Below are 15,800 nucleotides of genomic sequence, written 5' to 3'. Positions count from 1 at the left end.
TGGAAATTTTCAACGGTTGTTTCAAATAATTTCGCTGATTTAGTTTTATAAACCTTTAAATATTAAAGTGTTCCAAAAAGTTGTAGGAAGTCTGCAATTACATTAATAAAATATTAATTTCGATTTATTTTGCATTTTTTCTTTGCTTTTATATATAATAACACCTAAATTTTGCCCGGTTTTTGCCCGGTTTTTGGATTTAAAAAATTGAAATTCATGCCCGGATTTTGCCAGGTTTTTTTGAAAAAATGCCCGGAATTGCTAGGCCCGGATGGTAGTAAAAAAAATTCTGGCAACCTTACTTTAGAACACTATGTCTCAGAATCTCTTTCACACTCGAGATTCAGTGCAACCCCTTCCTGTTGTCCGATTCCGCTCAAATTTGACATATGGCCTTCTGATGACTCCCTTAAACCATCCAAGTCTTGTTTTGCAAGTATTTGGATTTTAAAGTAGGTTTTTATTAAGACAAATTTGATAAATTGAAAAAAAAATATTTTAAATTGTGGCTTTTGTTAAGGATTAAACCGTGAATAGCTCTTCACACGATGATACAAACAACATGTTTTGTTCAGCAAAGTTTAAGTGCACAAAAATCCGCATCTTTTGATGGCTTTGGTATCACAAATATTTTACGCTTGGTACACATTTTGCTCAGTTGAATCCAAAATTTTTGGACCAAAAAAATTTGTTTTCTTGGAAATAGCCTGCTTGTTTTACATGTTGATACAAATTTGGTTCATTTTTCATTTTTTACGTGTAGTATTTAACTCAAACAATATTAAAAAATATAAAATATATAAATTTTATGAAAATTTTCGGATCCAGAATTTATTTAAAATCAAATCTTTTGAAAGTGGACTTTTTTCAAAGATCGCGCTTGCGGAACCTCTAAACATGATTTTTTTTAGTCGGCCCCATACAAAAGTTTGTTCTGCACATCCTAATCTACCATTTGGAGGGTGAGCCCCCAGATTCCCAGAAGTTATGCAATCTTGGGACACCCTAATGTACATATATCTATATATATAAAAATGAATGTTTGTCTGTCTGTCTGTTCCCTATAGACTCGGAAACTACTGAACCGATCACCGTCAAAACTGGCATCTGAGGGTTTTTAAGGCCGGGGATGGTTTCTGTAATAGTCAAAACTCCATCCGACTTAAGGAAGGAGAGGCTTCCATACAAAATTTGTGATTTTTCGAAACAAATTAAAGTCATGACATCCATTTTATTGAGATTTTTTCTTCCTTTGGGCGGTTTGTTTTTCGTCTCTATGGTCGAGGCGTCGCCAGCCAACGACGCAAAAGGAAAGTAACCCAGACATAGCATACTGATCAGTAGGAATATTTTGGCGCGTATTTCTCAACCTGGGGTTTGTTTTTCGTCTCCATGGGCGATCAAACGTCGTCGCAAAAGGATAGTAACCAAAGCACACTGTTCATTGATTGCTGGAAAATTTATCAATAAGGCGCCTGTTTCTCAAACACGTGGGGCGATATGCAACCTAGATGTGTTTTTTTTTCTTGCTTATTTGATTTGTACACAGCACGTGGTAATAAATGACGCCTAGATGTGACACGGATTTGTATTTTATCAATCGAATCAAAACCAATTGAAAGATTTGCAAAAATACTTCCATATTTAGTTCGTGTTAATGTAGGTAGCATTCGACTTTTCATTCAAGGAACATTAGAACATGTTCAAACGTTCAACTTTTTTTGTTAAAAAAAATTAAAAATTATGTTTTCTTCTAGAAATTGTTACTTCGGCCCAAATACACAACTGAAACGAATTTAGAAATGAAAATGGGAGCTTTTTATTTTAAAAAACTCTGAAAAAACCATCGTACTTTTTGCTTACATACCAATTCAAGTACGTACTTAACATGAAAAGTGTTTTTGTGTTACATGGCTGCATAAAAGAGACTTTTGATCCGCTTCGTTTTTGAAAAGCGAGACTTTAGAACTGATATTCAACTGGACGCAAAATTTTTAAGAGAAATTTTTAGTTTACCCTTAAAGTGTTAAATACAATATTCCCTTCTGTCAACTTACACGGTGGGGCGAGGGCAAACGTCGAACTTTTAAGAAATTCATCTTCAAAATGATTCAATATGTTGGAAAGACCAGAAGGGGTATTCCGAATGTTGAAACTGCAGCGGATATTGAAAATTCTTAGATGTCTTTGTAAACGAAGGTCATTCCCTTTGAACAGCATTCGTTAAAAGTAGAGTAACAAACATAAATTTATATTGCAGGAATACTGCAGATATATCAGTGAAACTTGATAGAACAAAAAACAGGAATTCGTATTAAATCCATTTTAAAGCCATTACTCTGACGCATCTGTAAATAAGCTTTGCATTGACATTTGTCCCAATATACGGTACAAATGTAAACTTAGAAATTGTTTTTTCCTACATTTTTGAATATTTGACTTTCAAAGAGAAAATAAAAGAAAACGCTGAGAACATATTTAGTGATGCAACTGATATTTTTTAAATATTTATATGTTTACCGTAGTAATTTTATTTAAAAAAAAAAAAGAAATTTGCACTGTATTTAATACATAACTAATTTAATATATTTTTCATTACCATGATAAGTGCTGTTTGGGTATCGAGCCGGTTAAATTTGCCTACCTTCTTCAAGAAGTGGGGGACAAAATTGAAAAAGATGGGAGAGCTCCCATGTAAATTTAAAATAAAGAGCTTTTCAAAGAAGGGACCATATTTAAAAAGGTTTTTTTGGGTACAGAGTACAAATTTCAGATCTTGAAAAACGAGTTTAGAGATCAGATTTCAGTAAATAATATAAACAATCTTTGAATTGCTATTCAGAACTGCAGCTGCAGCTCTAATTTCAAAGTTGTTGGTTCTGAAGTACGCTGAGGTTTGATTTAAAAAATGCTGCAAATTTTTACAAATTACATTTATTTCCGGAAGGTGTAGCAAAGCACAACGGGTCAGCTAGTCTTCAATAAAATATCAGTTGTAGCTCGTTGCACTACTAAATTGTTTGATGAAACAAATTATCTTTTATTGATATATCTGCAAATTCATGTTTAGTATGTATTCCTTTTTTACAGAATGTTGTTAAGACCTTAATCTTGACTATCCTTGTCGTCGTTGCTATCGCTATTGTTGGAATTGCTCTCGTCTTGCTCCAAATGCTGACAGGCACCAGAATCAATGACGAATCAAATCTCGACTTACAAAGACATTTAAGAATTTTAAAAATATCCTTTTTAGATTCAACACTCAGGATACCCCTTTCTGACGTTTCTAACAAAAATTTTAACGAAGTTGAACGTTTGAACTTGCTCTAGTGTATATCAAATTAATATTGGGAAATGAAAACCCTCACTTTTTGTCATAAAAATGCGGCTGATTCCTTTCCCTTATGCTTAAAATTATCGAAAAGAGCTCTGTACTCAGCTTCTAACACGCCAGTCATATCTAAACTATTTGAAAAAAAAATGCTCTAGCCCATTTCATACGTCTTTTCATTTAACGGTTTTTTTTGTTCTAAAAATTTAAATGGCACTTGGTACATCTGCAGAAGACTGGGTAAATTTCGGGTCATTTTTGAATTTCTCAAACCCTGGGGTCTGAAAAGCTTCGTGCCGGTTTAAAACTCATCCATGATTTTTTGCAGAATTATTAAGTAACGCTTACACGAGTTATATTGAAATTTTAGGTTTCTATGGGAAAATTTAATATTTTCTACTGAAAAAAAAAACACTTTATTTTTGGTTTTTCTGTGGAACCGAGCCTGTTACTAGTTTTTGTGCCAATTTTCCAAAGGAAATTTTCCGCTGAACAACTTGGTTGAATACCATAACTTCGTATCTTAAATAGAAGGCAAAAAAGTTACTAGCTATTTAACAGGGATATGTCTTTTGGCATTGAAAAACAAATAATTCAATTGAAATCACTGATGGGTGCATAGCGAAGTATTGCATGCAATTTGTTGTTTTTCAATGCCAAGAAACATGCCCCCATTCAACTGGCAATAAATTTTTTGTTACAATTTTTAACAAAATTGTTCAGTGAAAAATAAACATATACATGATAAACAGACTTGGTTGAAAAATGCGGGCCCAAATGTTCCATTTTTTGATCAGTATGCTTTGGTTACAAACATCTAGCGACGTTTTCTCGCGACACGTCGCCCATGGAGACGAAAATCAAACCTCCCAAGGGAAACAAATTTTCAAAAAATGGATGCCATGACTTTTCAATTCCAGATTTTGGCAAAAAAAATGTATGAATTTAAATATTTCGGACAATTGATACATTGTTACAATTGTTCTTTAAATTTGATAAACCTATTTTCATGCCTACAGAATATTCTAAAAATAATTTATTGAGAATCGGTTTAACCAGTTGAGAGCCAGACGAACTCCCTAACACGTCAATTTTGTATAAAAGAATGAGTTTAACAGCTCCTTATTTCTAATCAACTTTAGTTTTGAAATTCCTCGTAAAAGTTGGCGGTTTGCAACTCAAAATGACACACAGATGGCACTGTGATCAAAATGATGATGTTATGAGTTCAAATGTCAAAACTCGAGGTATTTTTTCCAAAACACGAGACAAATTTCAAAATGTTTGGTGCAAAATGGACCATTTTTTAACATCGGATCGAAAATATGACAAGAAAATTAGAATGTTGCTGTCGAAAATGTTTCTTTTATCTGTTCAATGCTTAATTTTCGTTAAATTTTAGTTTCCAGAAGTTTAAAGTGTTGTGGCAAACTTTTATCAGTTGGAAGATCTTTCCGGAATGAGTGCAAGGGAATGGTGCGTGCGCTAGCTCCTCTAAATTTAAACAGCAGCTGACGAAATCGAGGAAAAAAACTAAAAAATCAAACTAAATTAGACACTTTGAAAAATAGAGTAAAATTAGTAAATTCAGATTAGTTGCATGTTAGAGCCAATGAAACTTTTAGAATCAACTTATTCTGGGCGTTAGTACTTTGAGTGGTATACAAAACATGGAATCAGTGTTCCGAAAATCACTCATTTTCAATGAATGTTCCTGATTGCACTTCGCAACTGAACGTACAGCGATCGTTTTTTGTTATTGATTGCTACTGGACTTATCCGATCATCCATCGTTCTATTCATCGCTAAAATACAGATCACCTCGCACGATGTTTGCAGTCAAAACAGTGCAGCACTATCATCAAATTGGAATCTCACTATTGAGCGATGCATACGGCGAATCATGTTGGGCTAGGATCAGGAGTGAATGGTTCAGACAGTGAGCGAGTGATACATGTAACCGATCATTAGCAAATGTTGTTTGATTTTAAACATAGCCAATTAATAAATTTATTTGATTTTACAGCTTTTTTACTACAGTAAGAATAAAATCAAACTGTAGTTGTGTTTGTGATGAAAAAACTATTTGTTGCTATTAAGAGTTTTATGATATAATTTGAGATTATAATTTTATTACTAACATGGAAGAATATATGAACTTCCTTCAAATTAACTTTTTTAAATTCATTTGGTTCCTTAGAAAAACGGAAAACTAAATGAAAAAATCACACAAAATCTAAAAATCTTGAGCACATTTTGATTTGTGTTCGTATCAATTTAATCTGATCCATCTGTTTATTTGAGAGATCTACCGACCGCTTTTATAGAGATTTGGGTGATCATTTTGACGCCATTCTTGAGTCTTGAAATTTCGATCGAATATTACCATAATTTTAACGTGAATGATGATGGAAGAGCAAAAAAGTTTTGAAAGATCCTTTTTTAAACTTTTCTCAGCAACGAACTTAGATATACATTCATCAACACGATCGACTCGAGCGCTCGAAAGGATTAATCTTCCTAAGGAAATAGTACAATTCTACAATGACCTTTCAACTGTTTGAACCTGTTGTTGATTTTTCAGAAAGCCATTATTACTGCTGTCGAGGAAGAACAGCAACAGCAAGTCGAAAAGGAGGAAGCCTTCTTCAAATTCTTCGATAAACTAGTGTTGGAAGATGAATCGTTTGTCGGTTCTCTTCTTCCGGACGGCTTCCAAGCACCATCAGGGGTAAGTTTGAGGGCAGGATGGGCTGCCCCGGAAGAGAATTGCTAGACTGGAAGAAGTTTCATTCGAAGGTTGAGTTTTTTCACACGCCGCATTTGAAGTTGGCGAAATGATTATAAGCTGAGTGCTGACGGTTCTAAGAAGTTTAATGAAAGCCTAATTAGTAGCTTCATTCATAAACCGGTACCATTGATTAATCTATTTTATTTTTTGCTCTTTGTCTTCCATTTTCCTCTCCTATGGTCCTGCATTTAGTCACGGCAACAAACGGCTGTTCATTTGGTAGCTAGTAGACAAACCGGCACTGCAACTGCAATTTTACGGGCACTTTTAACTGCGGCTGGTAAGGATATCCGAACAAAGACTGACGGTGTAAGTATCTAGATTTTTATATAACTCAGCTCTCTGGAGCCACTTTTCTAGTGAATATAGAAAAAATAGTAAAAAATGATCTGCCCCTACTCCAAAGCAAATCCTACAACAAAACGATTCTAATACAAACACAAAGCAACAAGAACAAAAAACACAGAAAACCAACAATTCCGGTAATCGATTTTTGCTGTAGGACGATTGCAATTGAGTTTCCGTTCTTCTATTCAAAGCGACGACCCTAACGACGCCTAGCACTTGAACCAGTGAACCTCGTCCCTGGAGCCACCCTGGGAATTGGCCCCAGAAGTTGCCACCTTGCCGCCTACCCTCTCTCGTTCTTTCGAAAGCGTTGGCATTCCGTTCTGGGAAAACAGTGGTAGGAAGAAGGAAAAAATGCGCGCGAAAATAAATTACACTTCTGCACATGCAAATAGCGAGCGCCCCGGGAAACCAGGAACAGGAAATGTGAGTTCGGAATTCCAATCGGCCAAACTGGCCCACATTGTAGTATAGTAGCTGAACTAAATAGGAGAGGGTGAGCTGGTCTCCCGGAACAGTAGCGTGCGAATGTTTTGAATCGGGCAGCGCCAATTAACTTGTTACCTTCAGGTGTCTGGCGAGTTGGCACTCTCAGCAGGAGTTATTTGCTGAACTAATCAGACTTACACTTTGTATTCTTGCAAGTGAAAATTCCTCTAAAAGTATTCCTGATAATTGCTTTCCTTGTAAAATCGAATCAAAAAACTAGCTGCCGATTAAAGTTATTGCAAAATAATTTTAATCGATATTGGAATTTTTCAGATTTTTTTTGTTTCATGTTGATCATGTTTCATGAATCATGTTGATTTTTCTGTAAAAATTATAAACTTTTTTTCCTCAAAACTTGGAACTTAGCAATTACACATTAAAACGTTACGATTAATTTTTGTAAAAACCTTAGATGAGCTTTGAACCAAAACTCAGGCTCTGAGAACTTCAAAAATGAACCCAATTCGACTCAGTCAAACAGCCTCATAGATTCAGTTCAGGTTTTATTGGTTGTTCCTACTTTAAGGCGGTAGTCATGTACCTACTTGTAGCTTATCAAAATTACAGGACAACAGCATTTAAGCGCCTTGGTTCCAAAACTTGAATTTGAAATCCTAGCTTTTGTCAGATTTTGTCTTTGATCTTTAGTTTCGCTGTTTGGACGTTTGGAAGTTTTAAAATCTTTTTGTTAGTTTTTTTAAACTTTCAAACCTATCCTAAAAGGAACAAATCTGAACCACATATTCATTATCTTTCATTTAATCAATGGTAAGTTTCAATATTCAATAGATGCAGCGTTTTAATTTAAAAAAAATCAATTATTTGCGTCTTTCCTGCAAGTTTGATGCATTTAACGTCTAAGACAAATTTTAACATCAACTAAAGGCGATCATTTTGAATGAAATTATTTAAGGGTGGTTACCAAAGTTAAAGATATGAAAATTATTTCTTACTTTGGTAAGACAGAAGTCTTCATTGTTCTACAATATTCTAGAACCATATAATTCATGAAGGTTTGTCGAAGACATCTATCAAACATCTATCTATTGAAATAAAAGTTTTATGGAAGCATGTTTTCGTAAGGTTAGGGTGGTCCTACGAAAGTTTTTTCAATATATCTTTTCATGGTGATATATTATTAAAATATTTGGTGGGCAAGATTTAAGACTATTATCTGTTGTATCTTTTGTGGAAAACGGATTCTCAATGTATGTTTTTGTTTTGAAGTTATTAGGAAATGTATTTTAAAAAAGGACTCTTTTTAAGCTACGATAACTCCAAATGTTAACGTTGAAAATTTTATTGTTGATTGCATTTAAAAATTCATGCTACAGTCTTCACAATATTAAAAAACTGGAAAAATGTTTTTGTTTAAAGCCTTTAATCGTTGTTTGAAGTTTAGTAAAAATCGCTAAAATCTCTACAAAAATAGAGAGAAATTGTATTTGTCTTGTTCAAGAACTCAGAAACTACTAAACCGATTGATGTGAAACGAGTAAATCTCGCGCGCGTGGGAGAACAAATTTGCAAACATGGCGGACTTTTTATCATATCCGATTTATATCGACTTTAAGTAATCATTTTTACGATCGTTTACTTATTCGGTAGCAATCGCGATTCTCATTAACATTGTTAACGATTTGAGTTATCGTAACACTGTGGAGAAAAACATGTACAATCCGCTAAGAAACTCAATATCTTCCCTCCTACATGAGCCGGATAACTTATTGGACATAGTTTCAATCGCCGCAAGAGCATACGCATCGTTAAATGGAGTTATGGCTGTTTACACTCAATTTCCCAACGTTTTTAATATAGTTCAGATAAAGCATGTTTTTTTTCCAAAGAATCGAATGAGATCCACCTCACGCATCGTAAAATGAAGTGTGGCCGTTTTTACACTTTATTCAGAAAAAAGCATGTTCCGACCAAGGATGCCGAAAAAGAATCTGTGTATTTGTGAAAAATAATTCTGACTTTCTGTGATTTTACCCAAAAATTCTGTGATGGATTTCAGTGATGCTATTCCTTAGAATTTCATAGGAAATTCATGGTAAATTGAGTCTTTTTCACATTTAAGTTGGGCCAAATACATTACCATTACTAATCTTATCATAATTTTCAAATTCAAAATAAGAAATCTTAATTTGATACTGTCCAAAAAAAATATTTTTTTTTGGAAATTCATTCAAAATTAAGAAATTCTGTTAAATCTGTGAAAATTTCAAAAATCTGTGTTCTGTGACACAGATTCTGTGATAAAAATTTGCTCAAAATTCTGTGAAATTACAGAATTTTCTGTGATTTCGGCAACCTTGGCACGGACGTGAAAATTATGAATCAAATGAGACCTATCTTGAGTAATTTTTTTCAAGAAGCAAAATGTAGGCTGTTTGAGCCACCGCACGTATCGAAAAATACAGTTATGACTGTTTGACCCTCAATTTCCCAAAATTTAAAAAAAAAAGTTCAGAAAAAACTCGTTCGGACTGTAAGATTGTGGAGCAAATGAGACATATCTTGTGTGTGTTTTTGCCGAGGAATCGAATGAAGGCTTTTTGAGTCACCGCACGCATCGGAAAATGCAGTTATGGCTGTTTAACCTCAATTTCTCGACACTTTAAAATACTTCAAGAAAAGCACGTTTGGACTCGAAAATTCTGAACAAAATGAGACTTATCTTGTGAAATTTTATTCGAGGATTAGCCTTCACGAACGCATTGAAAAATGGAGTTATGGCTGTTTCCCCTCCCCAACATGTTCGGTATTTTGAACTAAATGAGACTATCTCATGTGATTTTTTTTGAAAAAATCGTACTGAGCATATCTAATCCACCTTACGCATCGTAAAATGGAGCTATGGCTGGTTTTACCCTCAATTCCTCTACATTTTTAAAAAAGTTCATAAAAAGCATCTTCGGACTTGAAAATTTTGAACCCAATGAGACTTATCTTGTGTGGTTTTCTTCTTCCGAAGAATGGAATGAAGGCTATTTGAGCCAACACAAGCATCGAAAAATGGATTTATGGCTGCTTTTACTTCAAAACTCCCCTACATTTTTCAAATAAATATTTATGCCATAACTCCATTTTACGAAGCGTGCGGTGTCTCAAATAGCCTTCATTCGATTTCTCGAAAGATAAACATACCAGGTACACAGCATTTGTTCCATTGTTCCATTATCTTGTGCGAATATGCTTTTTTTCTGAATTAATTGATAAATGTTGGGAAATTGAGAGTAAAACAGCCATAACTCCAGTTTTCGATGCATGCGGTGGCTGAATTAGTCTGCGTTCGATTCTTAGGAAAGACACCTAAAAGATAAGTTTCATTTTCCAGTCTAAACAAGCTTTTTCTTAATTATCTAATTGAAATATGTTGGGAATTTGAGGTGGAAATAGTCATGACTTCAGTTTTCGATGCATGCGATGGCTTAAATAGCCTTTGTTCGATTCCTCGAAAAAAAACCTATTTGGTCCAATGGTCCTATTTGGTTCAGATTTTGAAGTCCGAACATATTTTTTTCTCAATCAATTGGAAAATATAGGAGAATTGAGGGTAAAACGTTCATCACTCTATTCTCTAATGCGTGCGGTGGCTCAAACAGCCTTCATTTGATTCCTCGGAACAAATCACACAAGATAGGTCTATTTTTGTTCATTTTTGTCCCATTCAGTATTTTTCTGGATTGTTCACAAAAAATGGGAGAATTAAGGGTTAAAAAGGCCGTTCGAAAGCTTGTGCGGCATCTGAAATTATGTCAACTGATTTTCCAGGAATGTTCACTAAAGGAAAGTATATTTTGATAGATTTGGTTCATGTCGGAGAGAATATTTTAAATTTCTTCGCAGTTTGTACACTTTTTCCCCAATGTGCGTTGGCCTAGAAATATGAACGCTATCCTCAACGCTTCGATCGGAGCTTAGTGAATATCAAATGAGTTTGAGACTTGAAAATATTCAAACAATATTTTTTTGTATGTTATATTTAGTGAGGGACGTATTGTTTTCACCCTCTAAAAAAGTGGTTTTCACAGTTTAGATGGCATTGAATAGATCACTTTGTTTAAAAAATCTGATCACTAATTTTTCCTTCTTCCGATCGTTTTCCAGTATTTCTGCTAGGTTAGTAAATCTCCTCTCAAGTTTTCGTATTTTCGGCATTCAAGTATGATGTGTTTGACCGTCAATTCGATGACACATGTTTCGCATATCGGTGTCTTCGCGCTCTCTATCAGATGTTAATGAGTTTAACAATATGAATTCAATGTCAATTCATAAAATCTGTTTTTTTTACACAAATAAGCGACACAATTTATGTGACAAAAACATGCACCTCATTTTGTGATAAACACTTTTTTCAATGTTTTCGATATTTTTGTCTCTAGGATGTCGATTTTTTTTTTAAGTTTTTGTAGAATTTTAAGAATGCTAACTTGGAGTTTTTGCAAATAACACTATTAAATTTTAAAATTTTCTTCTAGATTTCTGATTCACTATGTAAATAATGAGATATGATCTCACTGCTCTCTTGAGCTCTTGCAACGCCTTCAAAAATTAAGCCGAGCTCATTGCGTTCCCTTGGAGGTTTCATCACCCTCCAAAGGGCGATAAGAACCACTTTGAAAATCAATGTTCTTTAGTTTCGACTTTCACAAATGTGAAAAAAATAAGATGAATTTTTGCCTATTGTTAAAAGTTAATCTTTGTTTCTCAAGAAAAATTTTGAAGTAATTTTTGATTTTCTCAAACCCTGGGATCTAAAAAGTTGAAAAATCAACATCATTTTTGTTAAATTAAATTGACATCACTGCTGGGTGTCTAGCGAGGTATTGCATGACTTCTTTTCATGCTTTGCTTTGTGGGGCACTAGCAGTGAAGTCAATTTAATTTATTGTTTATATTGATTGGTATTGACCAAAAGGAATATCCCTGTTGAACAGCTTATAAATGTTTTGCCTGATAAAATTCAAAGTTAAGATCTTCGACAAAGCTGTTCAGCGAAAAATTTCCTTTAGAAAATTTATAAATTGGCACAAAACCAACAGAACAACCAACAACTCGGCTCAACAGAAGAGTTTTGAGTTTTCAGTACAAAATATTCAGTTTTCACAAACAAACTGAAAACTTCTAATTTACTTATTTAAATGTTATTTACTTAAAAATTCGGTAAAAAATTATGGAAGAGTTTTGAACCAAAACAAAGCGGGGTTAGAGAAATTCAAAAATGACTCCAAATCGGCTCAGTTTATTGTGTTGGGCCATTTCCCATACATTTTTCGATAATTTATACATTTATTTCGAATGTAAAAGTAATTGAATAAAATAATAGAAATCTTAAATAATCACTAAAAACCTAGAAGTTATAACTTTTCGAAATTTTAAGTTCTTATCGAATTTCCACAATCCGAATTCATATTTTGAATATGCTCCAGATTAAAAGTCCAGATTTTGTCTTCATCTGAAGAACTTAGATCAATATATAACTTGACATATCTAATTCTAGAGTTTTGGAGTTCTCCTGCAGAATTTTTATTATATTGAAATATGATAGTTTCTTATAAAACTTATTGCCCTTATACTAAAGTTACCTGATTGCCCGGAAATTTAACACAAATTTGGGATCAGTCCGGCCTGGCCCGGTTGCCCAGATTTATTCGAAAAATACCCGGATTTTCAGAATTCATTCACTTAATTGGCAAATGAAAAAAAAAAAACTAAATGCGTTGTAAATTTTTTAAAATTATGCATCTAAAACGAAATTTTTTTAGCTATTTTTATTAAAATATTTATGAAAATCTATTTAAAAATCTAAAACTTTAAAAAGTTTAAATGGAATTTTTTTTCAACTTTTTGTTCTTGATTTTGTTGAGTGATTTCTGGGTTTGGATGAAATTTGTCCGGAAACTGCCAAGCTTTTCGGTCGTCAGTTTTGAAAACATATATCCGGACTCTGCCAGGTTTTTATATAAAATAGTTCGGATTTGTCCGGCCCGAATACGTGCTGAAAAAATTTTGGCAACCTTAACTTATACCTATTAGCATTCTTGAAAACTAAAAAAATGAAAAAGTTTTTATGTTTCATAAATTTGTAAAAAGTTGAATATCTATTGATTTTAAATGCTTGTTACTTTTCGGTCTCCGGTGCCTATCTAAAAACAAAAAAATTTAATGCCAAGCTTCTTTTAAATACAGTTTATGATTGGTTAAAACAAAACGGTTGATAACGATTTCTAAAAACATCAGGTAATCATATTGCATTGCTCTTAAAATTTTTCCTTTAATTTTTTTTACAACTTAATATATTTCAAACTATTCACACCTTAGGCGGCATTCATAAATTACGTGACGCAAAAATGCACTTTTTTGACCCCCTCCCCCCCCGTATGTCACAAATCGTAACGGCTCGACGTACCCCCCTATGAAAATTACGTAACGCTGATATTAACCCCCCCCCCCATCTTCTCATGTTTTTAAAAACTGGTTTTCGAAGGTAAAAAAAAATTTACATAAAATTTTTCAACGTTCAAACCGTTTTTAATATCTATCCAAATCGCTTCTTAGTACTTATTTATGATAACTCTCTAAAAAAATAAATTGATTGTCTCTGTGCTTGTTAATTGATGATCTGCCTTGTTAACTTTAATTTGTTCAAGAACCATAACTTGTTATGCAAAATATAACCCACTTAATATTCGTCGTGATGATTAAAATAGTTTTCTTTAAATCTATTGAAAAAAAAATAGTAAAATTTCCGTTTTAAGGTTGAATTGAGTTCTTGAGAGTGAATGTACATAATATTCAATACACAAAGGAAAGGTTACAAACCGGTTTCAATCATGTTGAAGCTTACAAATTTTGGTTTGCTTATCATTCTGCAAAAATTGTATGACATCATAATAGCTGTGATTAAATTGAAATTTTTAGGAAAAAATCGTTACGTAACGATGAGCATACCTCCCCCCCTCCCCTATGTCACAATTCGTAACGCTCGAGCTTACTCCCTCCTCCCCCTAGGAGCGTTACGTAATTTATGGATGCCCCCTTATGGGCTTTCCAGATTTTGAAGATTGTTTTGGTAGTTGGAAGTACCTGTTTTATGTATTTCCGAAAGACAACAATTTCCTCTATTTCCATCTACGAATAAGTGACACTAGTCCAGGATCAGGGGACTAAAGCACCTAGTCCCACGTTTCAATGAGGTAGCAAAATCAGATGGGGTATAAACAATTGACGGGTATTATTACACGTGCCCCAGTTTTTCCGGTACGAGTACATGTATCAAGCTACTCCAATGGATTTCTGTAGCTTTTTCCAAATGTACCTACCATTCACAATCCCGGTAATAAAAACTATTTGAAGGTTACAGCGAAAACACTAATTTAGCTCGAGTAGTACGATGATGAATTGGAAACATGATCCATTTTTATGAACTAGCATGTCAACAAACAGTTTCAGATAACACGGAATGTCTCTGGATGTTATTGCTTAGACTTTCTGTTCAAAATTAAAGTTCCCTGTCTTTCGTCCTGTTGAAGTCTTCGAGTGTCATCCCGAGAAATTTCGACCGTCAGGAGAAAGTTATGTCATGTTTACTGCAATAGGCGATATAAACGTTGCCGAATTTGGGTGATGGTTTTGTATAAGTGCAAAAGTGATGCAGCTAAAATTTTCCCCCACTTTTGACAGATCTTACGGATTTTGTTGAGGAAAGAACAAACAACGTTTCGATTCCATCTTTCACTGCTGGTCAGATACTTTTATTTACAAGCCTGACTTAATAAAGATAAATCCCAAAGAAATATTCAAGAACTTCAGATCGATTTCTGTTTCAGTTGCATTGAAGCTAAACCTATATAAAAATTATATTTCTTTCGATTTTTCTTAGAATTCAGTTCAGAAAAGAATTTTCATTGTTGCCCTTTAAAAACACTACAAAGCGCTTACGTCATGTTCACAAAACTTTGATGAACCCACGGCAAAAGTGCATGTTTTAAAGAGGAATTTAACTACCTGTGGTGTTATTTCATCGGCTGGAAATAGTTCATGTCCGCTGGCTTATTTTTTTCCTCAACAGCAACAGGTTTGTGGAATTCCTTCCCGTTTAATCCACCGAAGAGTGGCTCCAGAGAGCGCTAAGACATTGTTTTTCCTCACGAAGAAAGCGAAAAGTAATTACCGGGTTCAACTTCTGGGGCTGGTGAAACACTATCTTGATCGACCTTTCGGGAAGTTTTGTCCTAAATTAGGTTTTAGAATTTGATTTAGCTGCTGCTGGTTCTGATTCCGACACGCGGGAAAGTTCTCCGGTTGACCCGGGTCAGTTCCGAGTTGTCCGTCAATATGTTAATACCCCCACGTTTGCGAATTCGCTCCAGATCATACATCCGGGTACACAGAGATGGCTTATTGGAGCCAGACGAGGTGAGGATCTCGGTTTTAACTTTGTCCTCGAGAGACAGTCGAACTTTCTGTCGACGAAAGTTTTTAAGGTGCTGTTGTTGAGTGTTAAGTGTTGTCATTGATGTTTAGTGTTTGATTTATCACAAATGAATCTCGATATTTGTTGTGTGTTTGATAAAAAAAAGATGTGTTGAAGACAAACTTTTTGAAACAGAAATACCATAGTTAAATCATTTCAGGGATGTTGATTTTAAGGAAGAAAGTTATTTGAAAAGAAGTATTTTCACGTCAGATTAATTCCAGTTCAGTTCAAAACTCTTTCAAATATTTTTAGGAGACAATTATCCTTCCAGAGTTTTTTCTTCATTTACATTCATAAGTGGGAAAATTTTACGATTTAAGGATTCAAGAGAAAGTGCGTGACAGTCGTGTTGCTGA

At 34.1% G+C, this 15,800-nt stretch overlaps 1 protein-coding gene across 5 annotated transcripts in view; it reads left to right on the top strand.

The window, feature by feature from the left end:
• The window catches only part of LOC129748982 (serine/threonine-protein phosphatase 6 regulatory ankyrin repeat subunit B), a 205,757-nt gene that overhangs the window by 92,910 nt on the left and 97,047 nt on the right, over nucleotides 1-15,800 (top strand). For 4 of the 5 annotated variants that reach the window (XM_055743795.1, XM_055743794.1, XM_055743796.1 and 1 more), the window contains one exon: nucleotides 6,315-6,431. In XM_055743795.1, the coding sequence (XP_055599770.1) occupies nucleotides 6,315-6,431 (117 nt within the window). Of the gene's footprint in view, nucleotides 1-5,915; nucleotides 6,063-6,314; nucleotides 6,432-15,800 lie in introns of all 5 variants that reach the window. The other variant, XM_055743797.1, reaches the window with a different exon arrangement.

The sequence above is a fragment of the Uranotaenia lowii genome, chromosome 2, assembly GCF_029784155.1.
Source record: "Uranotaenia lowii strain MFRU-FL chromosome 2, ASM2978415v1, whole genome shotgun sequence".
In the NCBI taxonomy this organism is placed as follows: Eukaryota; Metazoa; Arthropoda; class Insecta; order Diptera; family Culicidae; genus Uranotaenia; species Uranotaenia lowii.
The sequence above is the reverse complement of the archived record's forward strand: the minus strand, read 5'-3'. Positions and strand labels throughout refer to the sequence as shown.